Source organism: Sinocyclocheilus grahami, unplaced genomic scaffold, assembly GCF_001515645.1.
Source record: "Sinocyclocheilus grahami isolate Dianchi unplaced genomic scaffold, SAMN03320097.WGS_v1.1 scaffold89.1, whole genome shotgun sequence".
Classification (NCBI taxonomy): Eukaryota; Metazoa; Chordata; class Actinopteri; order Cypriniformes; family Cyprinidae; genus Sinocyclocheilus; species Sinocyclocheilus grahami.
In genome coordinates, this window is record NW_015505268.1 from 1056682 (window position 1) to 1084501 (window position 27820).

At 36.4% G+C, this 27820-nt stretch overlaps 3 protein-coding genes across 5 annotated transcripts in view; 2 read left to right on the top strand and 1 right to left on the bottom strand.

Annotated features, from left to right (window-relative positions):
• The window catches only part of LOC107587104 (WD40 repeat-containing protein SMU1-like), a 34056-nt gene extending 29292 nt beyond the window's left edge, over positions 1-4764 (top strand). The window contains exons 5-16 of the mRNA XM_016274748.1: positions 503-713; positions 804-956; positions 1615-1725; positions 1855-1983; positions 2055-2174; positions 2265-2381; positions 3309-3383; positions 3449-3576; positions 3642-3768; positions 3847-4014; positions 4101-4134; positions 4688-4764. Of these exons, the coding sequence (XP_016130234.1) occupies positions 503-713; positions 804-956; positions 1615-1725; positions 1855-1983; positions 2055-2174; positions 2265-2381; positions 3309-3383; positions 3449-3576; positions 3642-3768; positions 3847-4014; positions 4101-4134; positions 4688-4764 (1450 nt within the window). The remainder of the gene's footprint in view (positions 1-502; positions 714-803; positions 957-1614; positions 1726-1854; positions 1984-2054; positions 2175-2264; positions 2382-3308; positions 3384-3448; positions 3577-3641; positions 3769-3846; positions 4015-4100; positions 4135-4687) is intronic.
• Positions 4765-4812: 48 nt separating this feature from the next.
• On the bottom strand, positions 4813-21931 carry elp1 (elongator acetyltransferase complex subunit 1). Of its 3 annotated transcripts, none has more exons than XM_016274683.1 (34): positions 21826-21931; positions 21049-21231; positions 20459-20611; positions 20269-20350; positions 19707-19787; positions 19504-19589; positions 19245-19344; positions 17759-17849; positions 17538-17661; positions 17351-17444; positions 16063-16293; positions 15716-15886; positions 15556-15640; positions 13326-13481; positions 13032-13138; positions 12768-12871; positions 12621-12674; positions 12404-12509; positions 11195-11310; positions 11039-11112; positions 10747-10825; positions 10518-10597; positions 10286-10423; positions 10039-10124; positions 9812-9960; positions 8686-8809; positions 8482-8579; positions 8147-8348; positions 8005-8066; positions 7861-7923; positions 6291-6351; positions 6085-6198; positions 5718-5829; positions 4813-5016 (listed from the first exon to the last, which is right to left on the bottom strand). In XM_016274683.1, exons 2-34 carry the CDS (start codon positions 21196-21198, stop codon positions 4848-4850), a joined length of 3702 nt encoding a protein of 1233 aa, XP_016130169.1. In that variant the 5' UTR covers positions 21199-21231; positions 21826-21931; the 3' UTR covers positions 4813-4847. The 3 variants fall into 3 exon arrangements, with proteins under 3 accessions (XP_016130169.1, XP_016130168.1, XP_016130170.1); XM_016274682.1 differs by having other exon boundaries at positions 21049-21228; positions 21820-21931; XM_016274684.1 differs by lacking the exon at positions 4813-5016 and having other exon boundaries at positions 5764-5845; positions 21049-21228; positions 21820-21931.
• A 738-nt stretch (positions 21932-22669) lies between these two features.
• On the top strand, positions 22670-26524 carry LOC107587105 (TBC1 domain family member 2A-like). Its single transcript, XM_016274749.1, has 3 exons — positions 22670-22916; positions 24419-24850; positions 26273-26524. The coding sequence occupies exons 2-3, from the start codon at positions 24419-24421 to the stop codon at positions 26522-26524; spliced, it is 684 nt and encodes a 227-aa protein (XP_016130235.1). The 5' UTR covers positions 22670-22916.
• The last annotated feature ends 1296 nt before the right edge of the window (positions 26525-27820 follow it).

Consider the following 27820-nt stretch of genomic DNA (forward strand, 5'->3'; position numbering starts at 1 on the left):
AAGTGAATTAAATTGCGTGTTTCCAAACATCATATGCATGCATAATTGTGTAATTTAAACGAGCACGTCTATTTTTACAGGCTGTTTTTAGCGGTGTTTAGGTCTGTGGAATGTTTCTCTAGCTAACTGTGTTAGCATTATCAGGAGCTTGTTTTGCACACAGCTTAGATATTAAATAGAGTTTTTTCTCTTTTATACATTTTATATATGATGTATTGAAGCTCAGCCCTGGTTAGTGTTTTGCCTGGTTTTAGTAGCAAAGGCAGCTCGCGATTGTTTTTAGAAGAGCAGTTTTGTGTGTTGTGGATGTCGTATGTGTGCTTTATCACAATACAAGATTTCTAGACATTGCTGTTTTATTTATTCATTTTCACACATCAATTTTTAAGCAATGCTTATAACTATATAGGCACTCTATTATTTTATTCAACTCCCTTGTAATATATTTGCTCTCCAGTCTTGCAAAGTACTATAATAGTCTTCTTTCCTCATGTTTTTCCAGCGTTATTCGTCTGATCATGCAGTACCTGAAGGAAAACAGCTTGCAGCGGACTTTAGCAACGCTCCAGGAGGAGACCACGGTGTCTCTCAACACAGTGGATAGTATTGAGAGTTTTGTGGCAGATATCAACAGCGGTCACTGGGACACTGTGCTTCAGGCTATACAGTCCCTCAAACTCCCTGACAAGACCCTCATTGACCTTTACGAACAGGTGAGAGGCAGATCAAATCAGGATTTTTATAAGGCGGCTGTTATGGTGTGGCTCATTTTGAATATTGATTGAGCTGTGAAATTTTTGCAGGTTGTTCTTGAGCTGATTGAGCTTCGAGAGCTGGGAGCTGCCAGATCTTTGTTGAGGCAGACGGACCCCATGATCATGCTGAAACAAACCCAGCCTGAGCGATACATCCACCTGGAGAATCTTCTAGCACGCTCTTACTTTGACCCCAGAGAGGTGAGGGATCTAAAACAATGCACTTCACAAAAACCTAGCAATTTATACTTTACATATTTAAACATATTGCATATGAAATAGAAATCCATGTATCTAATAGTTCATGCAGTGTTTCCCTACAAGGTGTTGTGAGACTATTTCTAGGGGGGCTCAGGGACATGCTCTTCCATAAAAATTTATTTTGTACATTTTAAAGTTAAATGCATCGACCTGGTGCACTTGGAAAGCAAAATTAAGAGCACCATCCCATTTTTCCACAGAATAAAAATTCAAGCGTTTGGAACAACATGAGAGCGTAAATGATGACAGAATGTTCAGTTTTTGGTGGACTGTCCTAGTAATGTTTTCTGTAGGTTTTTCTGTTGGCATATCATTACAAATTTAGTGAAATGCTGTAATCATCAACGCTGTCCATCCAGTTGCAACATTTTGTGTTTCTATAAGCTTACATTATTTTGATTTTAGTTTGATTGCCAAAATAATGGTGCATAATTTTTACTTTTATGTTATGAGAAGTATAAAGATATTTTCGGTTCATTATGAAACTGTGGTACGACAGATTAGATTGGCAGGTAATTAATAGAACTCCTGCTTGGATTTTCACAAACAGTTTCATTTCCATTGTGGATGAATTCTGAGCTGATATATCTATTTTTAGGCCTATCCTGATGGCAGCAGTAAGGAGAAGCGTAGAGCAGCTATAGCTCAGGCTCTTGCTGGTGAGGTCAGTGTGGTACCACCGTCACGTCTGATGGCTCTGCTTGGACAGGTGAGTTAAACTGCCCTTGCAACAGGATGTTAGTGCAGTAATGCATTAGACATTGCACACTGGTCTCAGAATTACACTGGAGGGATAGTTCACATTACTGAAGTTGATGGTCTGTCTCTGTCTCTAAAGTCTCTGAAGTGGCAGCAGCATCAAGGTCTTCTGCCTCCCGGTATGACCATTGATTTGTTCAGAGGTAAAGCAGCTGTGAAAGATGTCGAGGAGGAGCGATTCCCCACTCAGCTGGCCAGACACATCAAGGTACAGGAACCACAGGAACATGATACAGTGGAGAGTTGTTACTCACCTCAGTGTGTGTTTTTTCATTGTAGTTTGGTCAGAAGTCTCACGTCGAGTGCTCACGCTTCTCTCCTGATGGCCAGTATCTGGTTACTGGATCTGTGGATGGATTTATTGAAGTATGGAACTTCACTACTGGAAAAATCAGAAAGGTCTGTGAATCTGCACTGTGACTTCTGCATCTGCATTTGTAGTTTATGTATGTTTATTCATGGATTGCGTGTCTTGTGTGTTTTGGACAGGATCTGAAGTATCAGGCTCAGGATAACTTCATGATGATGGATGACGCAGTGCTGTGCATGTCTTTCAGTCGGGACACAGAGATGATGGCCACAGGAGCACAGGATGGCAAGATTAAGGTCTCATACACACTATATTAAAACTGGACAAATTATTAAAACCTTCAGTGCTCATTGATAATTAGTTTAACACAGAGATGCCCAAACCAGGCCCCTGAAGCTCTTTCATTTGGCCCAGCTTGCCATATCATCATATCTTCATTTCTGATTATTATTTCTTATTTTGTATTAAAACGTAGAAAATCTAAGCGATCAGATATAAATCTGAAATGATAAAAGTTTGTTTACTTAATATGTGTGTTTACTGTGCATATTTATTATGCATATATAAAGGCACACACATACATGCATATATTTTAAATATATATATGTAATTTATATTATAAATAAATATAAATATTTTGCATATAAATATAACATTTTTCTTAAATATTTACATGCATGTGTGTGCATTTATATATACATAATAAATATGCACAGTACACACACATACTCTATATAGAAGTAAACAAACTTTTATTTTTGATGCGATTAATTTATTTATTCTGATATTTATTCTTTTATATTAATAATGACATGAATGATTATTCATACTTTTATTTTATTAATAGTTTTTATTAATATCTTGAATTCGTTTTTATTTTTATATTTTTTGTTTTCACTTTAATCAAGTTTTTGTCGTATATATTACATTTTTTGAATACATGTCTACACAGTTTTTATTCTTTTTAGTTAAACTACAAATAAGATAATTTATATTTTATTTTGTATAAAAACAACCTATTAAAATATTTTTTTAAATACAATTTTTGTACAATAAAAATTAAAAAGATGCAAACATGATTCTGTTTGAATGGCAGATCAGAGGGTTACTTGCCATTTTCTGCATAAAATGTGCTATATTTTATTTTTGCAGTAGGAAGGCTGATTTATTGGTTATTTTTAATGCTGGATGGGTTGTCTTTTTTTTTTTCTCCCGTTTTTCAGGTGTGGAAGATCCAGAGTGGCTTACTTACCATTTTCTGCATAAAATGTGCTATATTTTATTTTTGCAGTAGGAAGGCTGATTTATTGGTTATTTTTAATGCTGGATGGGTTGTCTTTTTTTTTTTTCTCCCGTTTTTCAGGTGTGGAAGATCCAGAGTGGCCAGTGTCTGCGGCGATATGAGCGTGCTCACAGTAAAGGTGTCACCTGTATCAGCTTCAGTAAAGACAGCAGTCAGATTCTCTCTGCATCCTTCGATCAGACCATTAGGTGAGCGTCTCTTTTCAGTCCTCAGTGTCCACAGCACATTTCACTTATGCTTGATTTTTCACCAGGATTCATGGATTAAAATCAGGCAAGTCTTTGAAGGAGTTCAGAGGTCATTCTTCATTTGTGAATGATGCCACACTTACTCCTGATGGTCATCACATCATTAGTGCCTCATCTGATGGAACTGTGAAGGTGCAGATGTTAATGCAATATCTCGACTCTCTCAAATAAATGCTTGTGTGTTTTGGTTTAACAGCTTCTTTCTCCCAGGTCTGGAACGTGAAGACCACAGAATGCTCCAGCACATTCAAGTCTTTGGGCACGTCTGCGGGAACCGACATCACTGTTAACAACGTGATCCTGCTTCCGAAAAACCCTGAGCATTTTGTTGTGTGTAACCGATCCAACACTGTTGTCATCATGAACATGCAGGGCCAGGTGAGAAGGTCAAGTGTGGTGTTAATGAAAAAGGACATGAGAAGAATATGAATCTCTTAGTCTTCTTATGGTTGTTCCTGTTGCAGATTGTGAGGAGTTTCAGCTCTGGTAAGAGAGAGGGTATGTCTGAGGGGAACTTGATGTCTTTAGAACAGTTTAGATGGTATTTTTTCTTTTCCTCTTGCCTCTGTATAATGCATATTTACAGCGGAAACCAATAGTTGCCTCTAATTTTACATGGAAAGAGCACAGACAAAGCATTATTTTATTTATATGAAGAGATTTATTTTATTTGTGTTATTTATTTGATTTGGGGCTTGTTTTAAAATTTCAATGTAGTTTTGTTATTTACATTATATTTAAATTTAGTCATTAAGCAGACACTTGTATCCAAAACGACTAACAAATGAGGACAATAGAAGCAATCAAAACCAACAAAAGAGCAATAATATGCAAGTGCTATATAAGTATATTATTATAGTGTTATATTTCAATTTCACAAAGAAACGTGCAGCATTTTGTCCAAGCAAAAATAAAAGGACACATTTAATTTATAATTTGTCTTAAATCTCGTTTTGTTAAAAAAAAATCGTGAATCGAATCGTGAGTTGAGTGAATCGTTACATCCCTACTACATAAGGAAACTGATCAGATTCATGTCAATTCTTTATAGCACCGTGGAACCCAAACTATGCCAAACGTAGCACTAAACTCTTAAAATGCACATTTGATGCTGTCGGATTCACTTGAAATCAGGAACTTGAAATATGTCCATATTTACTCATAAAATATCCATTATATCCATCTTACAATTTACATGTATATATTCAGATTTATATTAGTATTACATGTTTTTGTTGTGTCCTCAGCTCACCTCTCGTCTTATCAACAATGATGATGATTTGAGTAAGTGCGTTCAGGAGGGCGATGTCCTCGAATGGGCTTCCCTCCTTCAGACTGTGTTTCTTTCCCTCTGCTTTCCTACGATTCTTCGACGACCTCCTGCAGATCAGTTAGCAAACTTCAACCTCGACATTTGAGCTGCTGACAGGTTATAAGACACTAAAACAGTGAAGCATCTTCTTTTAAAACATTGGAAAATATTAGGCTACAGATCCCAATTTGAACACTATGTGTGACTGTTATAATAAATGTATTCATAGAACTGTTGTGATTGTTATCATCTTATTTTAAAAATGCATAAAAATGTTACTGAGCAGCTGACGAGTAACAGTTTCAGCGCAGATTTTCCTTGCGCTTTGGACTTTGAACCCTGGTGTCGGGAGCTCGTGCAGTGCTGTTTGAATACATGCAATTCGTGCATGTATTAGAAAACAACGTTCTGCAGTTTATTTACTAATGGTTTGAGGCCACTTCACGATTTCAATCATCATACAGTAACCAGTAACAACTACCCTTCCTCTTCTCATCGGAGACATGAGATGCAGCACTAAACAGTCTCTTGCTGTTGGTGTTTGTAATGATTTTTGAGTCTTTCTTGGACAATTTTAAATGCTTCCTCACTGCCAACATGTTTGCTGCATTAGTGCGCGCCTCTATTTGTTCGCGTCACATCATTGTTCGGTACAATTTATTCGGTCTTTTACGCTTATTTGCTATTTTCGGCTGAACCATTTTTGGTTGCCCAACATTCAGTGCATCCCTAGTGTTTGTATATTTGTGTTAGCAAAGATGTCACTCACGATGAAATGCGAGAGTTGCTGCGGGAGTATTTTGAGCCAAGATGGCTGCCGGTCAAGACGCTGCTGGCCTCTGAGTAGAGCTCAGCGTCTGCACAGTCGGGGCCGTCCTCATCTGAAACACGAAGAGACTGTCAGTACGCAACAGGAAATAGTTTAAAACCAAAAGTGTACTGATCACTGAACATATGTTATTCAGGAAAACAATCTAAATAAACACTAATATCAAAGCTCTCCATTAAAAAAAATAATTAAAAAAATGTATATATTCAGTGTGATTAAACATGCAATATTTCTTCTAAAGGACACATGCAGTGTCTTTGGAAAAAACGAATGATATAAATGAATCTGATTAATATTTCCTGTTTACCAAATAACTCCAGTCTGGCCTTGGCTTTGAGTTCTCGGACCACAGTAAGGCGGTTTTTGTGACGAATGAACAAAGCCTTCTGGGACTCCAGGAAAGACGTCTGATTACTGTGAGCTACAGGCAACCAATTATACAGTTAAGAAACAGCACAAAATAAATACAACATTAACAGGTCAATGACAAAAATAAAACATTTTAATGTTTACCATCTAGAAGAGCAGACTTCAGATCAGTCTCAATGATATCCTGTCTGTTGTACAAATAAATCTGAAATAAGAAATAAAAGAAATTAAGGTTTTTATACAGCTACTGACCAAAAAAATTAATAATTTTATATAAATATATAAAATGTCCAATACAGTTCTAAAGTATAGGAACAATATTTTTAAAAAAAAAATTTTTTTAAGTATCTTATGCTCACCAAGATTTAATTTGCTATATTTTAATATAGCAAATATATATTTTAAAATGTAATTTATTCCTGTGATGCAAAGCTGAATTATCAGTGTTGAAACCCATTATGCTGCTTAAATATTTTTTGGAAGCTGTGATAAATTTTTTCCATGATTCTTTGATGAATAGAAATATTTAAAAGAACAGCATTTATTTGAAATAAAAAAAACTTATAATATTACAGATATTTTTAGCCACTAAACCCTGCAAAACCCTAAACGTTTGAATGATTATCTATATATAGATAGATAGATAAATAGACAGTTGCTAGAGAAAAAAAATTTTTTTTTGTGTTTATGCAGTTTAAGGTTAAAAAAACAAATTTTTTTCCACATACTGTACATTATGCAACAACAGTGCCCTACTCTACACTGCTCAAAAATATAAAAACTCTTTAAATATAAAAACGTACTTACAGTCTTTGAGTCAAAACAGCCGGCATTGTAGTCTACTCTACCAGGATCAGGAAACGGTCCTCCATAAAATGTGCTGCACACATCTGAATATTTGGGTTGAAGTGTTCTGGAACAGTGTTGTAAATACAATTTAACCACTGATTTCTAGTTGTGTCCATTTTTGGAAGACCAAACAAAGTAGTTTCGCTTTCACAACGAAACAGCGTCACACACGGCGGCCTACAGTGAGCAGAGGCCGGGGGCTAGCGTGAGGAATGGCCGGAGTTACTAGAGTGAGCAGAGGCCGGGGACTAGAGTGAGGAACGGACGGAGGGCTAGAGTGAGCAGAGGCGGCGGGCTTGAGAGCGGCGCGTCCGTAGGGCTTGCGGCAACCACATGTGACGACCCCGGGCTGGACTTCGCTTCGTCCTCGGTGAAAGCCGATCCGGCAATCCACAGCACAAAGTTGTAGTATTTCCTCAACGACCAGCACGGATCAGCTCTAGGCATGACGAAAAACACAGCGCCTTCACGACATGGCGGCGGCAACAACAATACTACAGCGAGAATAAAAGTTATGCCTTCTTTCTTTGTGTGAACATTTGGGCGGCGTTATGCAAATCTTCCCACATCGTGACGCAGACATGTGGGGGCATGTTAGAACGAGCCGTTTTAGGTAGGCGTGGTTGACTCGTACCTTTTATAAAGAATATCTCTTTGGATTTGAGACTTTAGTCTTTGCAACTTTACAGATCTTCTTTATGCACCAAGAGCTTATAACACTTCAAAGAGAAAGGAAAAATTAAAAAACGCTTCATATGACCCCTTTAAGCAAAAAATTCCAATCAAGTAATCCAGTAATAATAAAACATTAAAACCTGCTGATAATAACTGGTAAAGGAGGAAAGTGATGAAAGAACAGGCTCACCAATCTGAGTGCTTCTTCCCATGCAGCTCCCTGTATCAGAGCAGAGATGGCCTCCTCACAGTCCTGACAACATACAGGCATGAGCACATGACACAGCAGACAACAGTCTTGGAAACAATGATGACTATGAAACATACAGTGTACCTTGGCATACTGCTCCAAACACAGGGCGGCTTGCGTGTGCCTCCTGGCCTCCAGAAGTTTCTCTGAAAACATCAGACATACAACATGGCTTCTGGATATTCATGATCTCATGGAAACATGCATACATGACAGAGATCTCCACCTGCCAGGTCTCGGGCGAGCACTGTCAGCTGTTCAGGTGGTAATGGGATGTGTGTGGCCACAGCGAGGGCGTTTCTCCAGCTCGTACAGCTGACGAAGGCCTGCAGGGCACGGGCGTTCTCTCCACATCTCCACAGCAACAATCCTGCCTGCTCCGCCTGCTGCTGCTCCACTAGATGCTCTGCATAGGCCACGCTCAAGGTCTGATCACATCACAGGGGTCAAGGTTCAAGATCATGTCATCACTGCTACAGTTAAAACATTACCACACAAGCTAAATATTTAAGTCAGTTCCGCTGTGGCCTTTCAGGCAGGAGTTTATAAAATAAAGCTTGCCTTGTATTGCTCACTGTTTGAAGAATAGAGCTCAAGAGCATCACTGTACAGTCTCTGATCCTTCACCAAGTTTAACAATTCTGTGAAATGTTCTTCACCTTAAAAACATAAGGCAGAACAGGAGAACCAAACAGAGATACAGATGGTGTAAAAACAGAAGTATTTGCTGTTGGATTGCTCATGGATGTCCAACAAGGCTCTTACCACACTTGCTGAGGTGATGTAAGGCCTTCCTGTATCTCTTGAGGTGTTTATCGATGGTGTAGCGCTGGTAGTTCGGCTCCAGGGTTTTCAGCATGTTCAGAAATGGTAGGTACTCTTTAGGGTCCTACATGTTTGAGGGAAAAAAAAACTATAAACCACTGCAAAACAGTGTCTACAACAGATGTGCTAAAACAGAAAAGCTGTCTACACGGGAAATGCCTGTTGTAGTGTTACAATGCAATATCTGTCAACTAATGGCCAAATGGAAAATTTTATTTTCAATGTGTTGTACATTCCTTTTATAATATAAAATAATGTAATTGCAATATAAAATAATATACAGTATAATAATAATATAACGTTTTATAGTAATACAAATATGTGAAATGGCTTCTTATATGTGAACAAGAATTGTATTCATTACACATTTATTACATTTTCTGTATGTTTTATAATATAATATTTTTAACATAATACAATAAAATCAAATACCCAATGTGCAATTGCTGCACTTATGAAATTGTGAATTTTATTTATGTGTTTACTGAATTGTGTTTGTTAATTTCATACAAGTTTTGTATGTAAAATGATGAACACAATAATATAATATAATATATGAGCAATATCACTCGAGTATGAGAGCGATACCGGCTCTATATCAGCATGGCTGTGATTGGCTGTGCCAGAGGCGATAAAAATCGTTTTATAATGTCTTAATATAATATAATAAAAATGTGCAATGGCTGCTTATACAAAAAATTACACATTTTATTATGTTTACTGAATTGTATTTGTTAATTTCATACAAATTTTGTTTGCAAAACAATGAATATTTAATATAAGTGAAATTCTGAAATTGTTAATAAAAAAATTTTAACAACATAATAATAATATGTTTCATATGCAAAAATGGCCGGTTATGTGAAATTTTAAATTAAATTATGCATTTACTGAATTGTACTTGTTCGTCTTGTAATATAAAACAATATAATACAGCAATACAAATATTAGAAATGGCAGCTCATATGTGAAAAGATTAATTTTATTCATTTAATAATTTTTTTATTATATTATATTACACAAAGTAACAGTTAAGATGCATCAGAGCTGTAATCTTCTGACTGACCTTCTGAGATTTTTCAGCCACCATGAGCACTAGGTCAAAATCGTAGGTGCCGAGGGACTGTTCATACAGCTCATTCACGTTAACGAGGAAGAGAAGATACTTCAGGGCTTCCTCTGCGCTCACACTGCTGCTGCCACTGGGTGGGTTCACTAAACATACAAGCACACAGATGTAACAGACACATAATCAAACTTATTTTTACTGGGCTTGAGTGAACCGAGACTCACCTCGTAACTCGTGGACCTTCTGCAGAGCAATTTCTAGTTCTGGTGTAGTTTTTCTCACGTGTGATGTCAGAATACATAAACAATACCTGTGTATAGATGAAAGCATCTTAGAGGAGGAAGATCAGGGCTTGATGTACATCATGTGTAAAATGTAATCTTATCTCATTTGGAGAGGGAAGTAGAAGGGCTATACTATACTTCCTGCAATTTATGAAACATAAGTAACATTTATAACCGAGGAACTGACTTTTGTGGGTCGAGAGTCTCCATTGTTGACCGTAAAGCATCACAGATGATGTCCACCTTCTTTCCTCCTTTACCTGAGGCAGAACTGGAGGCTGAGCGTGAAGGACATCGGTACATTGTTGTAGTGGTGTCTTCCTCTCTAAGAAAGAAAAAAATTGTATTAAAAGACAAATGAAAGGGGAAAAAGCATCAAAAGAGATTTAATCAATGCCTTAAAGACAGTAAAGTCTTACTTGAGTTCAGTGAGGAACAGATTGATGGAGTTGATGGAGTCAATCTGTTTCAGGAACATCTCAATGTTGGCAAGAAACACCTGTGAGAGGAATCATGGGATGGGGGTAAATGGGTGTGGTGTTATTCATTTAGGGCCATTCTCTGAAAGAAAATGCAATCCATGGTGTAGAAGAATGTGTTTAGATGTTATTGCAAAAAAGGAAATGACAACAGAGTGAGGTCACTCACAGTTGGATTGTGGTCATAAATGAGATTGAGGTTAATCCTCAGCTTCCTCATGCACTCGAAAGCATCTTTAAATCGGAGACTGCAACAAACAACATAGCAAAATGATTCAAATCAAATCAAATCATTTAATTTATCAGGTATTATTTTTATTTTAAGTAAACATATAATGCAATATAAAAAAAATTGGGAAAAAAGTGCTTTAATCCTTTTTTTTCCTTTTAAAAAAGAAATTTTAGTCAGTATTCTCTTTGTATATGTAGCGTTGTCTGAAGTTTTTCTAAATGTAAAATACCTATCAAGCCACTTTCTGAGCTGAGCAAGTACAAGAGCTTGATGATGGATGGTTTCAAGATTCCCTCGTGGCATCTGAAAACAAAAAAAATACATTAGTAAATCATTAAAATACATAATCAAAAAATACATAAACATATGAACATGTTCAGTTCACCTGCAGGATGAGTCTGGTGTCCTGGGGAACCACAGAAACGATGCGAGAGCCTCGTTCTACCTTTCGGACAGTCTCATCATTCTGATTAGCATCTGAGCTCAGAGCTGACTGCAGACCTGCACAGGACACCAATATAGAAATAGAAATAATTAAACACATTTCTATATTTATGGAATATATGCTGTATTTATATTGTATTATAATACACTACTGTTGAAATGTTTGGGATTGGTATGATTTTTTAGTTTTGTTATTTTATTAAAAAAATACAGTAAAACAGTAATATTGTGAAGTATTATTACAGCTTAAAAACCATTGTTATTATTTAAAAATGCAACTTTTTCTTGTAATACATTTTCAACAGTCTTTCAGCACAGTAGCTATGTTTCCATCCAAAGTTACGAACTAAACTTATGCGCAAAATTGGAATATTGCATAAAACATTTGCGAATAAAGCACAGTTTCCATCCAGTGAGTTAAAGAGAACAACATTGTCACTTTCTCTTGTGCTAAAAATCACGAAGAAAAAAATGATTTGCTGCAGCAGGAGAAGGCACTCTATATAATAATTTGTGTATACAAAAAATTATGTGCCTCAGAGCACGCAGACGAAACGCGGTCATGTTATCTTATTTTCGGAGCCTGCTGTTTGTGAACGCAGTCCTGGGAGTTAATTATAACAAAGCACTTTGACGAGACTTTGCTTAAGCATTTTAGAATGAAAAAACTAGCATTTCAGATGCTGTGCAATGTGATCGGTTTGTTGGTTGGTCCAGTTGTGCTGTCCCATCGCAAAGTCACATGTCTTTTTAGATGTGCATAAAGGAATTTAAACGGTAAAAGTGTTTCCATCGTAGTTTATGCGCATGTTTACTTACCGGATAAGAAATGTATCCTACTTAGTTAAGCGCACAAGTTTATTTATGTGCATTTTTAGAATTTATGTGCATCTTGGCGTTTCCATCCAGCGTTTTTTATGCGATATCCCAAAATGTGCATAAAAATAGGTGGATGGAAACATAGCTAGTGTCACATGATCCTTTAGAAATCAATCATTCTAATATGCTGATTTGTTGCTCAAAAATAATTTCTACCTATCTATGCTCAAAACCGTTTAGTGAAACTGTGATGCATTTCTTCAGGATTATTTAATGAATAGAAAGTTCGAATAAACAGCATACATTTGTAACATGATGCATTCACATGTACCTTTGATAGAGAGTGTGCTGAGGTTGAGACAGTGACACATGTGAGAGTGTGTGGTGAGCAGGAGGAAGTCGTCATAAACTACAAACGAGGAGATATTGGAGGCCACCTGTGGAAGAGACACTCCAGTGAGCATACCAGCCAGGATTTCGGCACTAACACACTAAATGTAATATCATTTTTATCCTTTTTCTATCCTTTTTGGGGTACTCACACCTACCAGTGAGTCACCGATGTAGAGGTGTGATCTCTCTGTGAGGCCTATCAAATGTTCCTATTAAAAGACAAATACATATGAAGCATTTATTGAAAATGAAGTGAGCATGAAGAAATAAAGGTCAGTGATAGATGGAGACTATATATTCACCTCTCCGCTGAGGGTAAATAGTGCCGTCTGAACACAAGGCCGGGGCAAGTTGATGGTATTGCCAGTAGAATCCTTCCATTCTGTTAGACTGAGCTCTGAAGAGTCTGTATAGAATATTCTAGCATTAACAGACATCTTTATATGTGTGATTAAATTATTCATTTTTAAATTCCATTAGGAAGAAAAATTAACAAGACAAGTGATAAAACAGATACTATGTAGAAGCCAAATCCAGTTCCTGTTATAATTAGTGGACTGACTGACCCATGTGAACTTTCCGGATCTGTCCGTCATCAAGTTGCAGGGCCACAGTGCCATTTCTGAGGCTGTGACACAAGCTGATCACAAAACCATCCACTGGAACGTCTGACCTGAGAAATGACCAAGAATTTAAGAAAAAGAGACACTGCATAAAGAGTTTAAAAAATTCAAAAGCTTTAGTAATTCCCAGCCCCTGAGCTCATGTCTATGCTCGTTAGATCAGTCTGCCTTTGCTTGAGCTACACTGAATACAAATGTGGGCAAGACCGGAGGAGTTAGTTATTTTGGCGTCAGTACCTGATCTCCAGCGTGTCCTTGATGTCCTGGCTGTCTGATGGGGTGAGTTTCAGCAGGCGGGTCAAGTATCTTCCATGAGCCACAGCCAAAAACAAATTGTCATTCAACCACAGCAGCAAGCGCAGGGTCAGAGGTTCCTCCTGATCCATGGTGACCCTGAGAGAGAACATCTGCATCAGAATATATGCTACATCTAATAATTACACAGTAGGGCCGATCTGAATAGATATGCTAGCCCGATGAGAAAATGACAGAAAAGAAATGAGCAAAAAAATCCAAACACAGTGGAAATGACAGTAGAAAACATTGGATTTTGCAGAAAAGAACTGTGGAAACAGACAATTTGTCAAAAAAAAAAAAAAAAAAAAAAAGACTGCTGCATGTAATATATATTTTTTGTAGGAGTTTGAGATCACTAAGAATTTTTAAAGAAATAAATACTTTTATTCAGCAAATAATGCATTCAACTGATCAACAGTGACATTTAAAATGTTACAAAAAAGTCTTTCACAAAAACATAAAGCAGCACAACTATTTTCAACATTGATAATACATATTTCTTGAGCAACAAATCAGCATATTAGAATGATTTCTAAAGGATCATGTGACATTGAAGACTGAAGTAATGATGCTGAAAGTTCAGCTTTACCATAAGAATAAACTTTTAAAAAATTCAAAAATCTATTTATTAATATAGAAAACAATTATTTTAAAGAGCAGGTCATATGGGTTTTTGAAAAATATATATTTTGCAGCTATCCTTAAATGAAAACAATCTGCAAAGTTGTTAATCAAAAAAGTGCATGATAAATAAAGATATTGTCTCTCAAAAGAGACAGTCGATACTGAATCACCTAAACGAGTCATCATATTTTCTAATCTTTTGCCTGTTACCGGTATACGTCACTGGGTAACACATTTGCATAATCCCGCCCGCCCGCGAAATACGAACAGCGTCTGACCTGCCCACAAACACTTCCGCTAGTTAGTGTGTTTACATCATGTTGAGAAGACGCTGTGTTCAAGGATACCACAGAAATACAATTCAAACCTTTTGTTGTGTGCATGCCATTTTACCAAGGACTGCTTCTCTAATCTTGGCTTTGTTTGGCTTCTAATCTTCTTAATTTGGACTAACAAGCTCTCCGAACCACAACCTGTAAGTACGATTGATACGTTATGTGTACATTTTCAATTGAGTGCTCAAAATATGAAGTTTTTTTGCTAATATATGATGTATACCTAGTGCAGCTTTAAGTTTCCAGGTAAAGCACGATATTACTGTCTTACTGAAGTAGTTCAGATAATTCGCTGTGAACCCACTATTTCCTAAGAATGTGTTGATTCATGTAGACTGATGTTGTTCTAATTACTTTGTTTAATAATAAAGAATGTAGGCTGGTACGCCTGTGATATAGCTATAGCTGTTCAGGGTTCTGATTTAAAGTTAAGACACAGAGCGTCTTTTGTCTGTCGTTCTTCAAACATTACAGTAGACATATTTTGGTTTACAAACTGTATTGTTTCATCAGTTAGTCACGTTAGCACTTAGCTAACGTATCCACTATTATTGTTTTAAGTGTTCACAGTTAGCAGCTAAACTTTAGCTGTGGGCACGATTCGCTTGCATAAGTGTTTTTGTATTTTATGTCATTATTATAAGAACGGATTGGAGCACTATATTATTGTTTTATGTAAAGGTGCTTTGTCAATGGTAGCGCTCGCTAACTTGCTCAAGGACTCCTCTCTCTGCCAATCACAGCAGGCTTGGCCAGCTGACCAATCAGAGCAGAGTAGGCTTATGGAAGAGAGGGATTTGCTCCGAACCTGCTTGGAACGAATCGTTTAGAAATCATTGGCAAATGACTCTAATATTAAATGTATATTCTGAGAAAATTACAATGTTTTCTGACCTTAGATGCATTTAAACCTGTTGTAGGGGACTCCAACACAATATTAGGACACTTTAAAATACCATATGACCTGCTCTTTAAATTCATTATTTTAAATGGGTAATAATTGTTTAAATTGTTATATAAATGAATGCAGCTTTGGTGAGCACAAGACTTTCAAAAACATTTAAAAATCTTACCGACCCCAAACTTTTACAGCTACATTACCGTTCAAAAACATGTTAATTATTTAGTGACACCTTCTTGTTAAATAAGGATTGGAGAAACATGAACAAATGTAAAACACAATCAACAGTCAAACTCAAAATCATCTGTACCTGTATGTCTTTCTTAATACTAATGGTGCTGAGATGACTTTAAAGCCAGATACCCCAGGTACACCTCCATTTTCAACTCCACCACCTGAATATAGGAAATGTAAGTGAGAAATCCTAAACAACGTAATGTTTGAATCACGTTTCAAATTACATGACTCACCTTGACCATATACATAAATATGTCCATCGGCTGTGAGTGCAGCGAGCTCATTGGTCCTCTGGGCTTGAGAACGGAAGGTGACCAAGTTGACAGGAACAGGAAGTTGAAGTTCAAAAGCACACATAGGTGGAGGGATCACACACTGGCGGAATGTTGTCACCAGGATTTTATCTGCAAAACACGTTAGTTAAACACATTGAAATCATTCAGACCTTTAATTGTTGGACTGTACTCAAATGGCTTATTTACTCTACAAATGATGTAAAACTAGATCTGAGAAACAGCGTGTTGTCTGCAATTTATTAAAGTAGAGAGATTAATCAAAGTTAGATAATGGCCACGCCTACCTCCATCAATCACTGCCACACTGGCGTTATCATGGCAATCTGTGCCATGACTGCGCTCTGTGCTCCAGCCCCAGTCATAGGTGTAGCTGGCCCATCCTCGAGTCAGGAGGTGGAGACGCAAGGGTTTCTCCGGATCCCAACACACACACACCGGAGCCCTGAGGGGCTCACTGCCAAAATGCACGCTCTGCTTTAGATACCAGTGATAATTCCCAACTGTCCACAGCTGAACTGCGAAAGAAAGAGGTCAGATGTTTAAAACAAAGCATCATGGCTGTCTTAGTTTCTGCATTTTCAAACGTTAAATCATCAAATTTTATTTTGAATGAAAACCACAGGGAGCCCTTGAAGCTTTTGTTAATAAGCACTTATCATTAAACGCTCTTTTGTTGATAAGTGCTTTTTACGACAAAAATGGGAAGATGGTTGGCGCATGCTGGATTCATAAATGCACAATAAAGCGACCCAAAATCAGAGCAGATGCAGAGATGCAGTTCGTGTGGAGCAGTATTTACTGAGCATATATTTATGCAAATCAATTGTAGCCTTTGTGATTTGATAATCACACTAAACCTTGTAAACTCAACCAGAGGTACCCGGCTCAAATTTCTGATTTTGTTCATATTTTTTCTGTAGAAAGACAAACATATATAGTTAAGAAAGCCAACATATTAAATTTTAGTTTAAATACAGGAACATCTAAAGAACAAATAATGTTATAACTAAAAATGCATCAAATTTTTTTCTATCTGCTCAATTGCATAGAACATATATGTCTGAGTGCCATAAATATTATTTTTCTAAAGTTGTCATGCCTGTAATTTTAAAATATCTTAATATCCTTCTAGATTCTCATTCTTAATAAACTTTTCTTTTGGAATCTCCATTGGTAAAGTCTACAGATTTTACTTGTATACCTACCAATCTCTGTGTAAAAATAACAATAATGCTGCCAGCTTTCTAAAGTCATTTTTACCCTCCTGAAATTTGGCTCCAAATCTCAGGTGAAACTTGGCATTTTGACCCGCCTCTAAAATTAGTGGATTACTCCGTAAATATATATCGGTGACATTTAATATTTTGGCTTTCATCACTATTTATGTATATTAACATAACAGAAAATTTGAGCTTGGGAAGTTTCTGAAATTTAGATGATTTGACTCAGAATGACTCCACTCCATATTATGATTTTAGTTTATTTTGATTAATCATGCAGCCATAATTAAGCAACACTGATCATTACTGGACCCATCCCTGAACATGCAAAGCAGTCTGATTTGCATCTTACTGTATGTGTTGGGATGATCGTTCTCTCCGGGCTTCAAGTCCTCCATCCAAACAGCCAGAACAGTAGAGTCACTGTTCCACAGCAGTTCCTTTACCTGAGAAAAACAAACAAATCATCAGCTTTTCATGCACTATGACTTGTATTTCAGATTTTTGAAAATAACATATACAGAGGAGATGAGATCTACCTTGACCTGTTCCTTTCCAAAAGGCAGAGTAAAATCTCCATGCAACAGTCCGTTCTTTTCCATAAACACCACACTGTGTTTGTTAGGGTGCCGCTGTGTGGAAGTGATCAGGCTGCCGGAGGGTCTAGGAGAAAAATCAATTTTTGTAAGTTCACATCAGATCAGTCAGACTCAACACGAAGTCAAAAGAAAAAAGTAAAAAGACATTCAGAATATCTTACTTCCAGCAGAGAGGCTGTTCCAGACCGTTAACAACCTCGCTGGTGGCCTGCAGAACACATTCTCGGTTCCAGATTCGAACCTTTCGAGCACCTGAAATAAAAAGCTGCTATATTTTACATTCACATTAATGCATCTGGCAGAAACTTTTATGCAAAGTAACTTTCAAGATACACACTTTATCAGTTCATGCATTCTTTGGCAACCAAACACATGACCTTGGTGTTGTTAGCCCCATGTTCTGCTGTTTAAGCTACAGTAATAATGAACAATATTAACTGTCACAACTTTTCATGTAATAACTAGTGTTGTTTTTGACGGCCTGTTTTAATTTTAGTTTTAGTCTAGTCTTTGTGTAAAGCGGTCATTTTAGTTTTTATTAGTTTTAGTCACGTTCATACTCTTTTTAGTCTAGTCAAGTTTTAGTCAACTAAAAGTCTGAGCATTTTAGTCTTATTTTAGTCAGAATTATCCGTGACTATTTTCGTCTAGTTTTAGTCGACGAAAACTGATGATTTTCGGGTAGGTCTAACACACAGTAGGGCTATTAAGTTAATTAATTAAGCTAATACCAATTATCCAAATAATGTTTAATCCTAGAAAGCTATTATTATCAGAGGACACGTGAGCATAACGGTTAGCAGATCAATGAATGAGAGGGCAGTGTTCCCAGAGTTGCCCATTTACCACACCTTGTTACAGCACAGTAGGGCTATTGCAAACAGAAACAATACTGTACTACATAGATGTTTCCTGTCAGCTTGATTTTTGAGTGGACTTTGCTGTTCCGATGAGCATGAACGGTATGTGAGTGGAGCACTCACATGGGCCATGAGCGACTGAGCGGAGCGCACACGCGTAGAGCGTCACACCACGTGAAAGTGAATCCTGAGCGGTGAACTAATTTTCGGCAGCCGGATTTTCGGTGCATCTCTAATTATTGGCGACATCAGAAATTAATATTATATAATAGCTGCTTTTTTTAACATTTTAGCAATTTTTTAAATATTAAAAAAGGATTTTTTACACGGCACCCCTGCTCTCGACAGACGGCACCCCGGTTGGGAAACACTGCTCTAAATAATGCCACGAGTGGGGCTTGAGGAAGTGACGTCGCCTGCGTCTGCGCAGTGCGACCTGATGCAGCCCCTGAAGTGAGACACAGGAAACAGAAATACTGCAAAATAATAATAATAACGCGACTAAACAACGTTATAACATTTTGTTTCGTCTCGTTTTGGTCAACGAAAATTAAGAGACATTTTAGCATAGTTTTTATTTTGTAAACCACATTTAGTCTCGTTTTTATTCGTCAACAATATTGCATTATATATTTAATTATAGTCATCGTCACATGACCAGCATTTACGTTGCTTCTCGTCTCGTTTTCGTCACGTGATAAAGGTTCGTTGACGACGATATTTAGTCATAATTTTCGTTGACGAAAGCAACACTAGTAATAACAATAGCAGAAAATGAGAGTCTCACCAGTCTTAGGACAAACAGCGCTGACAGCAAATAATTGCCCATCGCCACGCCATGTGATTCTTGGCTTCCTGTCGTCCCATGGCAGAGCAGGCTGCACTTCCTGTGAAAGTGTATGAGAACTAGGTGAGAAAAAGACCATATTCAAACCAGGTTGAAATGACAATGATCTCCTGATGATCCTCAGGTCAGTATCATACTTCCTAGCTGCAGCGAGTTGATTTGGTAAAGCAGAAAGATGCTGAACAGAACAAAAACTTACTGCGGCTTTCCACTGGGCGGCCTGCTTGCCCTCAGAGCCATGAAACTGAGTCTCCTTCTTCCCCCAACCAACTGTGATGAACTTATCTAATGCACAGAAAGAAAGAAAAGAAATCAGACACAATATCTGCTCATATGCAGAGAACACAAGTCACCTAAATAAAAGCATGATATTAAGAGCAAAATTACTTTTATGAATTATACCTTCGCCAAAGTCATCCTGATTGATCGTAACCTCAGTTATTGGCTCAAAGTCCTTGGTCATCATGATAATGGTCTCCTGACCTGACATCCAACATAAGACACAAACAAGCACAATGAGAAAGAGTGACATGGCACTATTATGCACTTCTAAACAGATATATGCTGAGTGGCAGGGTTATTATAGTTAACTTAACCTAAAGCCATAAAAAAAACAATTCTGTTACTTGAAACAATATAAATGTTAACTTAAAATAAAACATTTTATTTTAGCTAGTAACTTTTACTTTAGCAATATTTCTCTTTTTTATTTAGTTTAACTTAATGCCCTAAAAATGACAAATTATAAGTAATATAAAATAAAAATATACAATAAACAAATACATAATACATAAATACATATATATATAAACTATATACACACACACAAAAAAACTGACAAAAACAAACTTAAAATTAAAATGAAAATTGAAAATATATAAATAAAAAATGAAATCAAAATATTAAAAAGAAAACTATAATAACATCTCAAGGATAGTAAAATAACACTGCTAGTGATATAGACCTGTGGTCAGAGTCACCAACTCTTGATCTGGGCTCCACGTCATGCCAGTTAGACCGCTTTCCACGCTGCCAACACATTCTAACTGCGAGAGAGAACTTGAAATTGTTCATTAGAAAGTACAACAAGAGCATACATATTTCACAGAATCATTTAGCAATCATCAAAGCATTTAGAACAAATGAATGATCACCTGACTGGTGCTGAGGTTGTAAAGAATAACATCACCACTGCCAGTGGCTACACACACTGACTCCTGATCTGGCAGATCTTGTATCGCCACCACAACCCCACTGCCGTCCTTTGGGAGATAGTCCTCTGCTGTCAGTGAAACCTCTTTATGAACCTATAGAAGCACATTATACAGCTAAATTAATGCATAGCTATTAGGGATGCACGATATATCGGCCACCATATCGGTATCGGCCCATATCGGCTCATTTTTTCTGTTATCGGTATCGGCCTGATAAGAAAATTTGGCCGATATCTTAAAGCCGATAAATAATGCATTATTTCCTTCAGAGACACTTCAGATGCGCGCTGTTCGTTTGCAGCCTTTTGTGCAATTGTACATTGTAATATTGTGTTTATTTGATGTATATCTGATTTATCTCATATAGAATGCGTTTGGTTAAGTTAAAAGAGCACTTCAGTTTGGTATTAGACATCCTAAACCAGAAACAATCCCCCTGGAACAAAATGGGGTAACAACAACTATCATAAATCACCCTTTCTGGAATTTAAACTTCTATGAAAACTTTTTTTTTATTATTCTAAAAATACCTCTTCGGTCCGAGGGTCAAACTCTGTGATGGCAAGCTCAGAAGCCACCAGCACGGTTCCAGTCTCGCTCCTGATGGTGAAACACTGTGGGGACCCCGGGAAGGAAAGATCCACACACTTGAAGCGCTGCAGCAGACTGAGGTTTCTCATTTTGGGTAGATGCTTTCAACAAGATGAGATCTGAAACAGTTTTGCAGTTTTTGTTAGATTGATCTGATCGCAATCTGCAAACTAAAATAAGACAAGGCAGGTGGGAAAGACAACCTGTCAACTTCAACTGCACGACATGCATCCTGGGATGCTTTTTAAACAACTATGCATGATGGACATTGATTGGTTGCTTTCCCTGAAAATAAATGTATACGTCAAAAAGTTTAATAGATTATCAGCAATAAATGAAGTGATTTCCATATTGATGTATCATGGTATTTACATGATGGTACTAAAAAGTAATACTAAAAATACCATGTTACATGTCCACAACACACGACATTACCATGGTACTAAAACATGGAATTTGATGTTAGCGAGACATTTATAACAACATCACAATGCTAATACAACGACATCAAAATGAATGAAATGTAACGTTATCTGTTTAACAGGATCTACCTCCTTATCCAGTAAATAAATGCTTTCAACATCAGAATAATTCTTATGATTACAAAATGGAAAGGAAACTGGCACAAATCAAGACAGCGTATGTTTGAAAGATGTACGCAGCAAATCTAGTTGTATTTATATAAAGACACAACCATCAGTAATACTTACCTTGTTGTCTTTTTGACCTTTTTATATGAGGTAAATTATCATTTGCGGCATACACATTCACAACACACGCACGTTGTTGTCAGCGCAGCCTGAACTCTGCCATCGAAGAAAAAATGGCAGTCTGTGGTGATGCGCGCAAGTGCGCACTCTGTCGTCTTGGAGGAACAGCGAGGACGTCAGGTTCATTTTTGAGAATCGGTTCTTTTGAACTGGTCTTTTTAAAGAACCGGTTGAAAAAGCAAGCCCGCGGTTCAAGCTTCAAAAGTCTCAGGTTCCAAAAACCTTGGTCAAGTTATGTGTTCACATATATTTGTTTTTCACGTTTTTTTTGTTTTTTCGATTAAATGCCGTTAAGTGTCAGTTGATAAAATTTCGAACCAAACGAATCACTGCGAGTCGGACATGTTCGACAGAAATGGTTCTCGGTTCAATGAGTTGGTCAGTTGTAGCAAAGACTTGTTGTAGTCTGTAACGTTACTCTGTTGTCAGTCTGTACTGAGTTCAGCTTGATTTACGTCTATACTGTATTTGGGTAACGATGCTTGGACCAATTCAGTCAACAATTCTTACAAAGCACGAATTGTTCAGTCCGATCCAGCGCATTCAGACCGGTTTTGCGAACTGGTTTAAATGATTCATTTGACCCAAATGATTCGTTCACGAGTCAGACGTCAAAATTACATGTTATTTCATGTACAAAACACACATTTTCGTTTAGTGTTCAAACGGCCCGTCTCCAGTGTAATTTAAATACGTTAAGTCAAATAGTTTTGACTTTTAAAAACAGTTTACACGTTTCTGAAATTCGACAGATACTTGGTATGTGTATGTTCGTTTGAAACGAGCAGTGCTTCAAAACTGTGTTTGAAGGCGATGACATTCATGACACGCCGCCCTAAAGACGTACGCAACACTATTACATATCCCTGATGTGTAATATTTCCTGATTTCCTTAATGCTGTGACTCGCTGAAAGAAATATGAGTCACTGGTGAAGGAAGTGCAGCTGTGTGCGAGTTGTTTAGATCTGTAAGTGCCACGAGACGCGCCCTGGACAGACGCATGGAGTAAAGAACACTGAACTTTTCAACAGAGAAGGTATGTGATTATTATCAACTACTGTGCTGTAAACAGTGTGTTTTATTTCAGTTGATTTATTACAGCAAACAGTGAACAATGCGCACATGTAAGCACGGGTGTAGACTAATAAAGAATGACTTACCTACGATACAGCGAAGAGTTTACCCGTTTTATTTATTGTTTCATTCATTGACATGCATTATACTATTTAATGCTTGAAAGTCCAATAATGTACATTAAATAATTTAAAATGTCATGCAACTTTATTGAAACTATATTTTTCCATTTGAATTAATCATTTTCTATTTGATACGAAACATCAGATAATGTTTAATTAATTATTAATAAAATGCATTACAAAGAATTACCTGGAGTTGTACATTAATGAGCGCTGGTGATATGTAATTGTGAAATATTCATATGTGGAAACTGAAATGAGGTAATAGCTGTGCATAGGCACATTGTGCAACGTTTTTGAAAGTGGAATTTGTATCCCACAGAATGTATGGTTCTCCATGCTGTTACTGCTTCTTCTTTTTAAGTATGATAATATGGGGCAAGACGCCCTCCAGGACAAGTTACCCTCCCCACCTTATTATTATTATTATTATTTATTTATTTTTGACCCCTGGGAGCTTTTGAGGGTAATTGCTTTAATTTTGTGTCTCTGGAAAACAGTTATTTGTGACATTGTATTATGTTAAATATAAAAGTAGTTTTGTGTTTATTTGGTAGGAAGGGATTTGTGGGCATACTGATGTGATGCTTTTAGATTTAAAAAGTAAAAAAAAAAAATAAAAAAAAACGTTTTATTTAAGTAAAGAAGATTTTGTAATTTTGGGGGTTATTATTCAATAATTCCACGACTTAGATGCACATTACAGACTAATTGATTGAAATTATACAGTTTGAATTCACAGTGTTGCTATTATGACATTGTCAATAAAATATTGCACACGTCAATATGCTATGTAATTCATAGTATAAATGTACTGTTCATATTAATCTTTTACCAAGATTCTGCTTTGTCTGTCATTAGTTATTCACTTATTCAGCTAAACTGTCATAACAGAAATTTAAATAGATCAGATGATATATTATTATACATTAATGACAGTTAGAAAATATAAAAATAATAAGAATATATAGGTAATAAGTAGTAAGTATGGCCAGATGGACATTTTTGAATAATGTTACATTTTGTGTTATGACAACTAAATTAGCAAATGTTTATATTTATATTCCTTCATAACACATTTGCTGATGCATCATCATCATCATCATCATCCTACACATGGTAAACTTATATCTAAATATGTTACAGTTTAAAAATAAATGCACATTATCTTGCTCCTTCATACCCTAATATTGATGGTTTTTCATTTAGATAGTGTATTATACGTATCTTCTACTGAAGCTCTAAATTACCATATTTTTATGATGTGGCTATGCAAATAGACGTCATTTGATTACTAGAAGAACATTTTGTCTGATGTTACTTCTTCTCTTTAGATAACCAGATGGAGAGAGATGGAAGCTCCCGCATGCCACCTCCACCGGACGTGCATGTATCTCCTGCAGATGAGTGTGTCGGCTCTGACGAGACCCAACAACAGAGTTTGGGTCGATCAGATAGGGCTCAGGATAAGAATGACACCCAGATCCATGCTGCTCTTCCTGATGGGACCTCTGCCACCCTCAGAGGGACACCCACTTCTTCCAGCACTAAACTATGTGGCTACCTCAACAAGCAGGGTGGACCCCTCAAAGCCTGGAAGTCCCGCTGGTTTGTCTACGAGGAGAAGAGCTGTCAGCTGTTTTACTACCGTATGGCACAGGATATCAATCCTCTGGGTAAGGTGGATCTGTCTCGTGCCACGTTCAGTTACCCGCTGCAGGGAGAGGAAGGAACCTTTCACATACAGACACCAGAGCGCACTGTCATTCTCAAGGTAATGTAATCACATGGTTTGAAATAACATATTTAAAAAAAAATTTGAATTGTGAAGCAACAAAGGGCGACAAACTTGGGATAGGTTGGTACAGTAATTGTGAAAAAATCACTTAGATGAACATGACAACTATAGATTATTTTACATGATTGTTTATATGAAGAAACGTAAGTCTATTTCAGTACTGTTATTGTTAACTAAATATATTAAAAAATATTTTATTTAACTAAATGAAATAAAATAAAATTTAAACATTAGATAAAACTTGAAGGAAAATTAGAAATGCTGCCTTGGTTACTTACTGAAGTTTAAACTAAAGCTGAAAATAAATGAATATTAAATATAATATTGTAGTACTTTATATATTACAAAAAGTAAAACTAATAAAAATGAGAACAGCGCATAACAATTACTAAAACTTAAACAAATTGACAGTATTTTCAAGAAATTGAAGCACAAATCTGTATTGTCAGAATTTGTCTGTGCATTTAACTTTGTAGTAGTTTGTAAGTCTCATTGTCCTGAAAGTTGATTCTCATTAAAGACTACTTTTAGTTTTATTACTTAAAGGGATAGTTCACACAAAAATGAAAATTCTGTCATGTTGTTCCAAACCCGTAATACCTTCATTCATCTTCCGACCACAGATTAAGATATTTTTGATGAAATCCAACAGCTTTCTGACCTTGCATAGACAGCCAGGGAACTACCACATTCAGGGCCCAGAAAGGTAGTAAGGGCATCATTAAAATAATCTGTTAAATAGTTTAAATAGTAATTAATGACTGAATGTAAATTTTTGGGTTAACTATCCCTTTAAATGAGCATACTGTACATTGAAGACAATACATCAAATACTGTGATTATGTATAAACACTTAACTATTTAATTATTTATTTAACCCACAGTAATGAGCATTGGAAGGAGTATGTGCTTCATTGCAACAATATTGAATAAATGCCAATGTGACTGGGAATGTCCCCGGGGAAAAAAGTGAAAGCACGTTTTTATGATTTTTTTTATGGCAGTTAGGTTCTAAAGGTCAGTTGCTTTTCAAAAACGAGATTGTAGGGTATATAAATGGGGGAGGAATCTAAACCTTTCTTTCTTTCTTTCTTTCTTTCTTTCTTTAAAATGGAACAGTGATCACATGACTGCACTTCATATTACACGCACCACATACTAGAGTATCAACAGAGAGAAAACGCTGCTGGCTGTACACATTTCGATAAAGTGTAAAGTTCTGATTAGTGGTCATTGATTGATATGTTTTTTTCTTAATTCTTAAAATACGATCACCCTCGAGTTTCTCTTTTGACTGTTACACATTAGGGTTACATATGGAGGAATAACAGTCAAGCATCTTGAGTAAGACAACAATACTTTCCTCTCAACAGTCTTCAAACATGATTTTGTTTTTAGGCAGCTAACAGGGATGCCCAGATGTACTGGTTGCAGCAGCTGCAGTTGAAACGTACATTACACAGGGAGCAGCATGCTGAACATAAGTCCATATCCAAACCAGACAACCACAAATTGGAAAGCACCCCATCAGCAAACAACTGCCGTGGTAAGAGCCTATACATCTTAGTAATAATGAAACTCGGCATTGCTTACATGGAAACTGAAAAACATTTACTGCATTATGGAAATTACACTGTTTATGAAATATGATTAGAGGGTGAATGCACTTAATTTTTCCAAGTAAAGTTCAGTTGTTTGGCCAGTCATGTGATACAAAGTTAATAGAAAGTGAAAGATGATCAGAACCAGTCAGATCTTGAGGACTATTCCAGAATGCTTGGAATCTGTGCACCAAAATAGTGTTTTAACTGACTGGTTCTATTGAGAAAGGAGTTCCTTCACCTTCAAACTGGTAAGATAGTAATGAAAAAAAGATGATAAATGAAATTTCAAAATGTTGCCTTAAAAGTAAGTAGTAAAAATGTCAAAAGCACTTAACAATGAACAAAAAATGTAATAAATACTATAATGGTATGTACAGTGCTGCTTGAAAGTTTGTGAACCCTTTAGAACTTTCTATATTTCTGCATAAATATAACCCAAAACATAATTAGATTTTCACACAAATCCTGAAAGTAGACAAAGAGAATCCAATCAAACAAAGGAGACAAAAATATGTACTTTGTCATTTATTTATTGAGAAAAATTATCTGGTGTTAAATATTTGTGAGTGGCAAAAGTATGTGAATCTTTGCAATGAGAACAGCGCATAACAATTACTAAAACTTAAACAAATTGACAGTATTTTCAAGAAATTGAAGCACAAATCTGTATTGTCAGAATTTGTCTGTGCATTTAACTTTGTAGTAGTTTGTAAGTCTCATTGTCCTGAAAGTTGATTCTCATTAAAGACTACTTTTAGTTTTATTACTTAAAGGGATAGTTCACACAAAAATGAAAATTCTGTCATGTTGTTCCAAACCCGTAAGACCTTCATTCATCTTCCGACCACAGATTAAGATATTTTTGATGAAATCCAACAGCTTTCTGACCTTGCATAGACAGCCAGGGAACTACCACATTCAGGGCCCAGAAAGGTAGTAAGGGCATCATTAAAATAATCTGTTAAATAGTTTAAATAGTAATTAATGACTGAATGTAAATTTTTGGGTTAACTATCCCTTTAAATGAGCATACTGTACATTGAAGACAATACATCAAATACTGTGATTATGTATAAACACTTAACTATTTAATTATTTATTTAACCCACAGTAATGAGCATTGGAAGGAGTATGTGCTTCATTGCAACAATATTGAATAAATGCCAATGTGACTGGGAATGTCCCCGGGGAAAAAAGTGAAAGCACGTTTTTATGATTTTTTTTATGGCAGTTAGGTTCTAAAGGTCAGTTGCTTTTCAAAAACGAGATTGTAGGGTATATAAATGGGGGAGGAATCTAAACCTTTCTTTCTTTCTTTCTTTCTTTCTTTCTTTCTTTCTTT

Bases quoted from the DNA above. Each gene is read 5' to 3' on its own strand.
- elp1 (XM_016274683.1), bottom strand. From the start codon at position 21,198: ATGAGAAACCTCAGTCTGCTGCAGCGCTTCAAGTGTGTGGATCTTTCC. The intron at 13,482-15,555 runs GTACAGATGATT...GTTCTCTCTCAG, and splicing joins GTATTAAGAAAGACATACAG to GGTCACCATGGATCAGGAGG. The intron at 12,675-12,767 runs GTGAATATATAG...GTCTTTTAATAG, and splicing joins TATTTACCCTCAGCGGAGAG to GAACATTTGATAGGCCTCAC.
- LOC107587105 (XM_016274749.1), top strand. From the start codon at position 24,419: ATGGAGAGAGATGGAAGCTCCCGCATGCCACCTCCACCGGACGTGCAT. The intron at 24,851-26,272 runs GTAATGTAATCA...TTTTGTTTTTAG, and splicing joins AGCGCACTGTCATTCTCAAG to GCAGCTAACAGGGATGCCCA.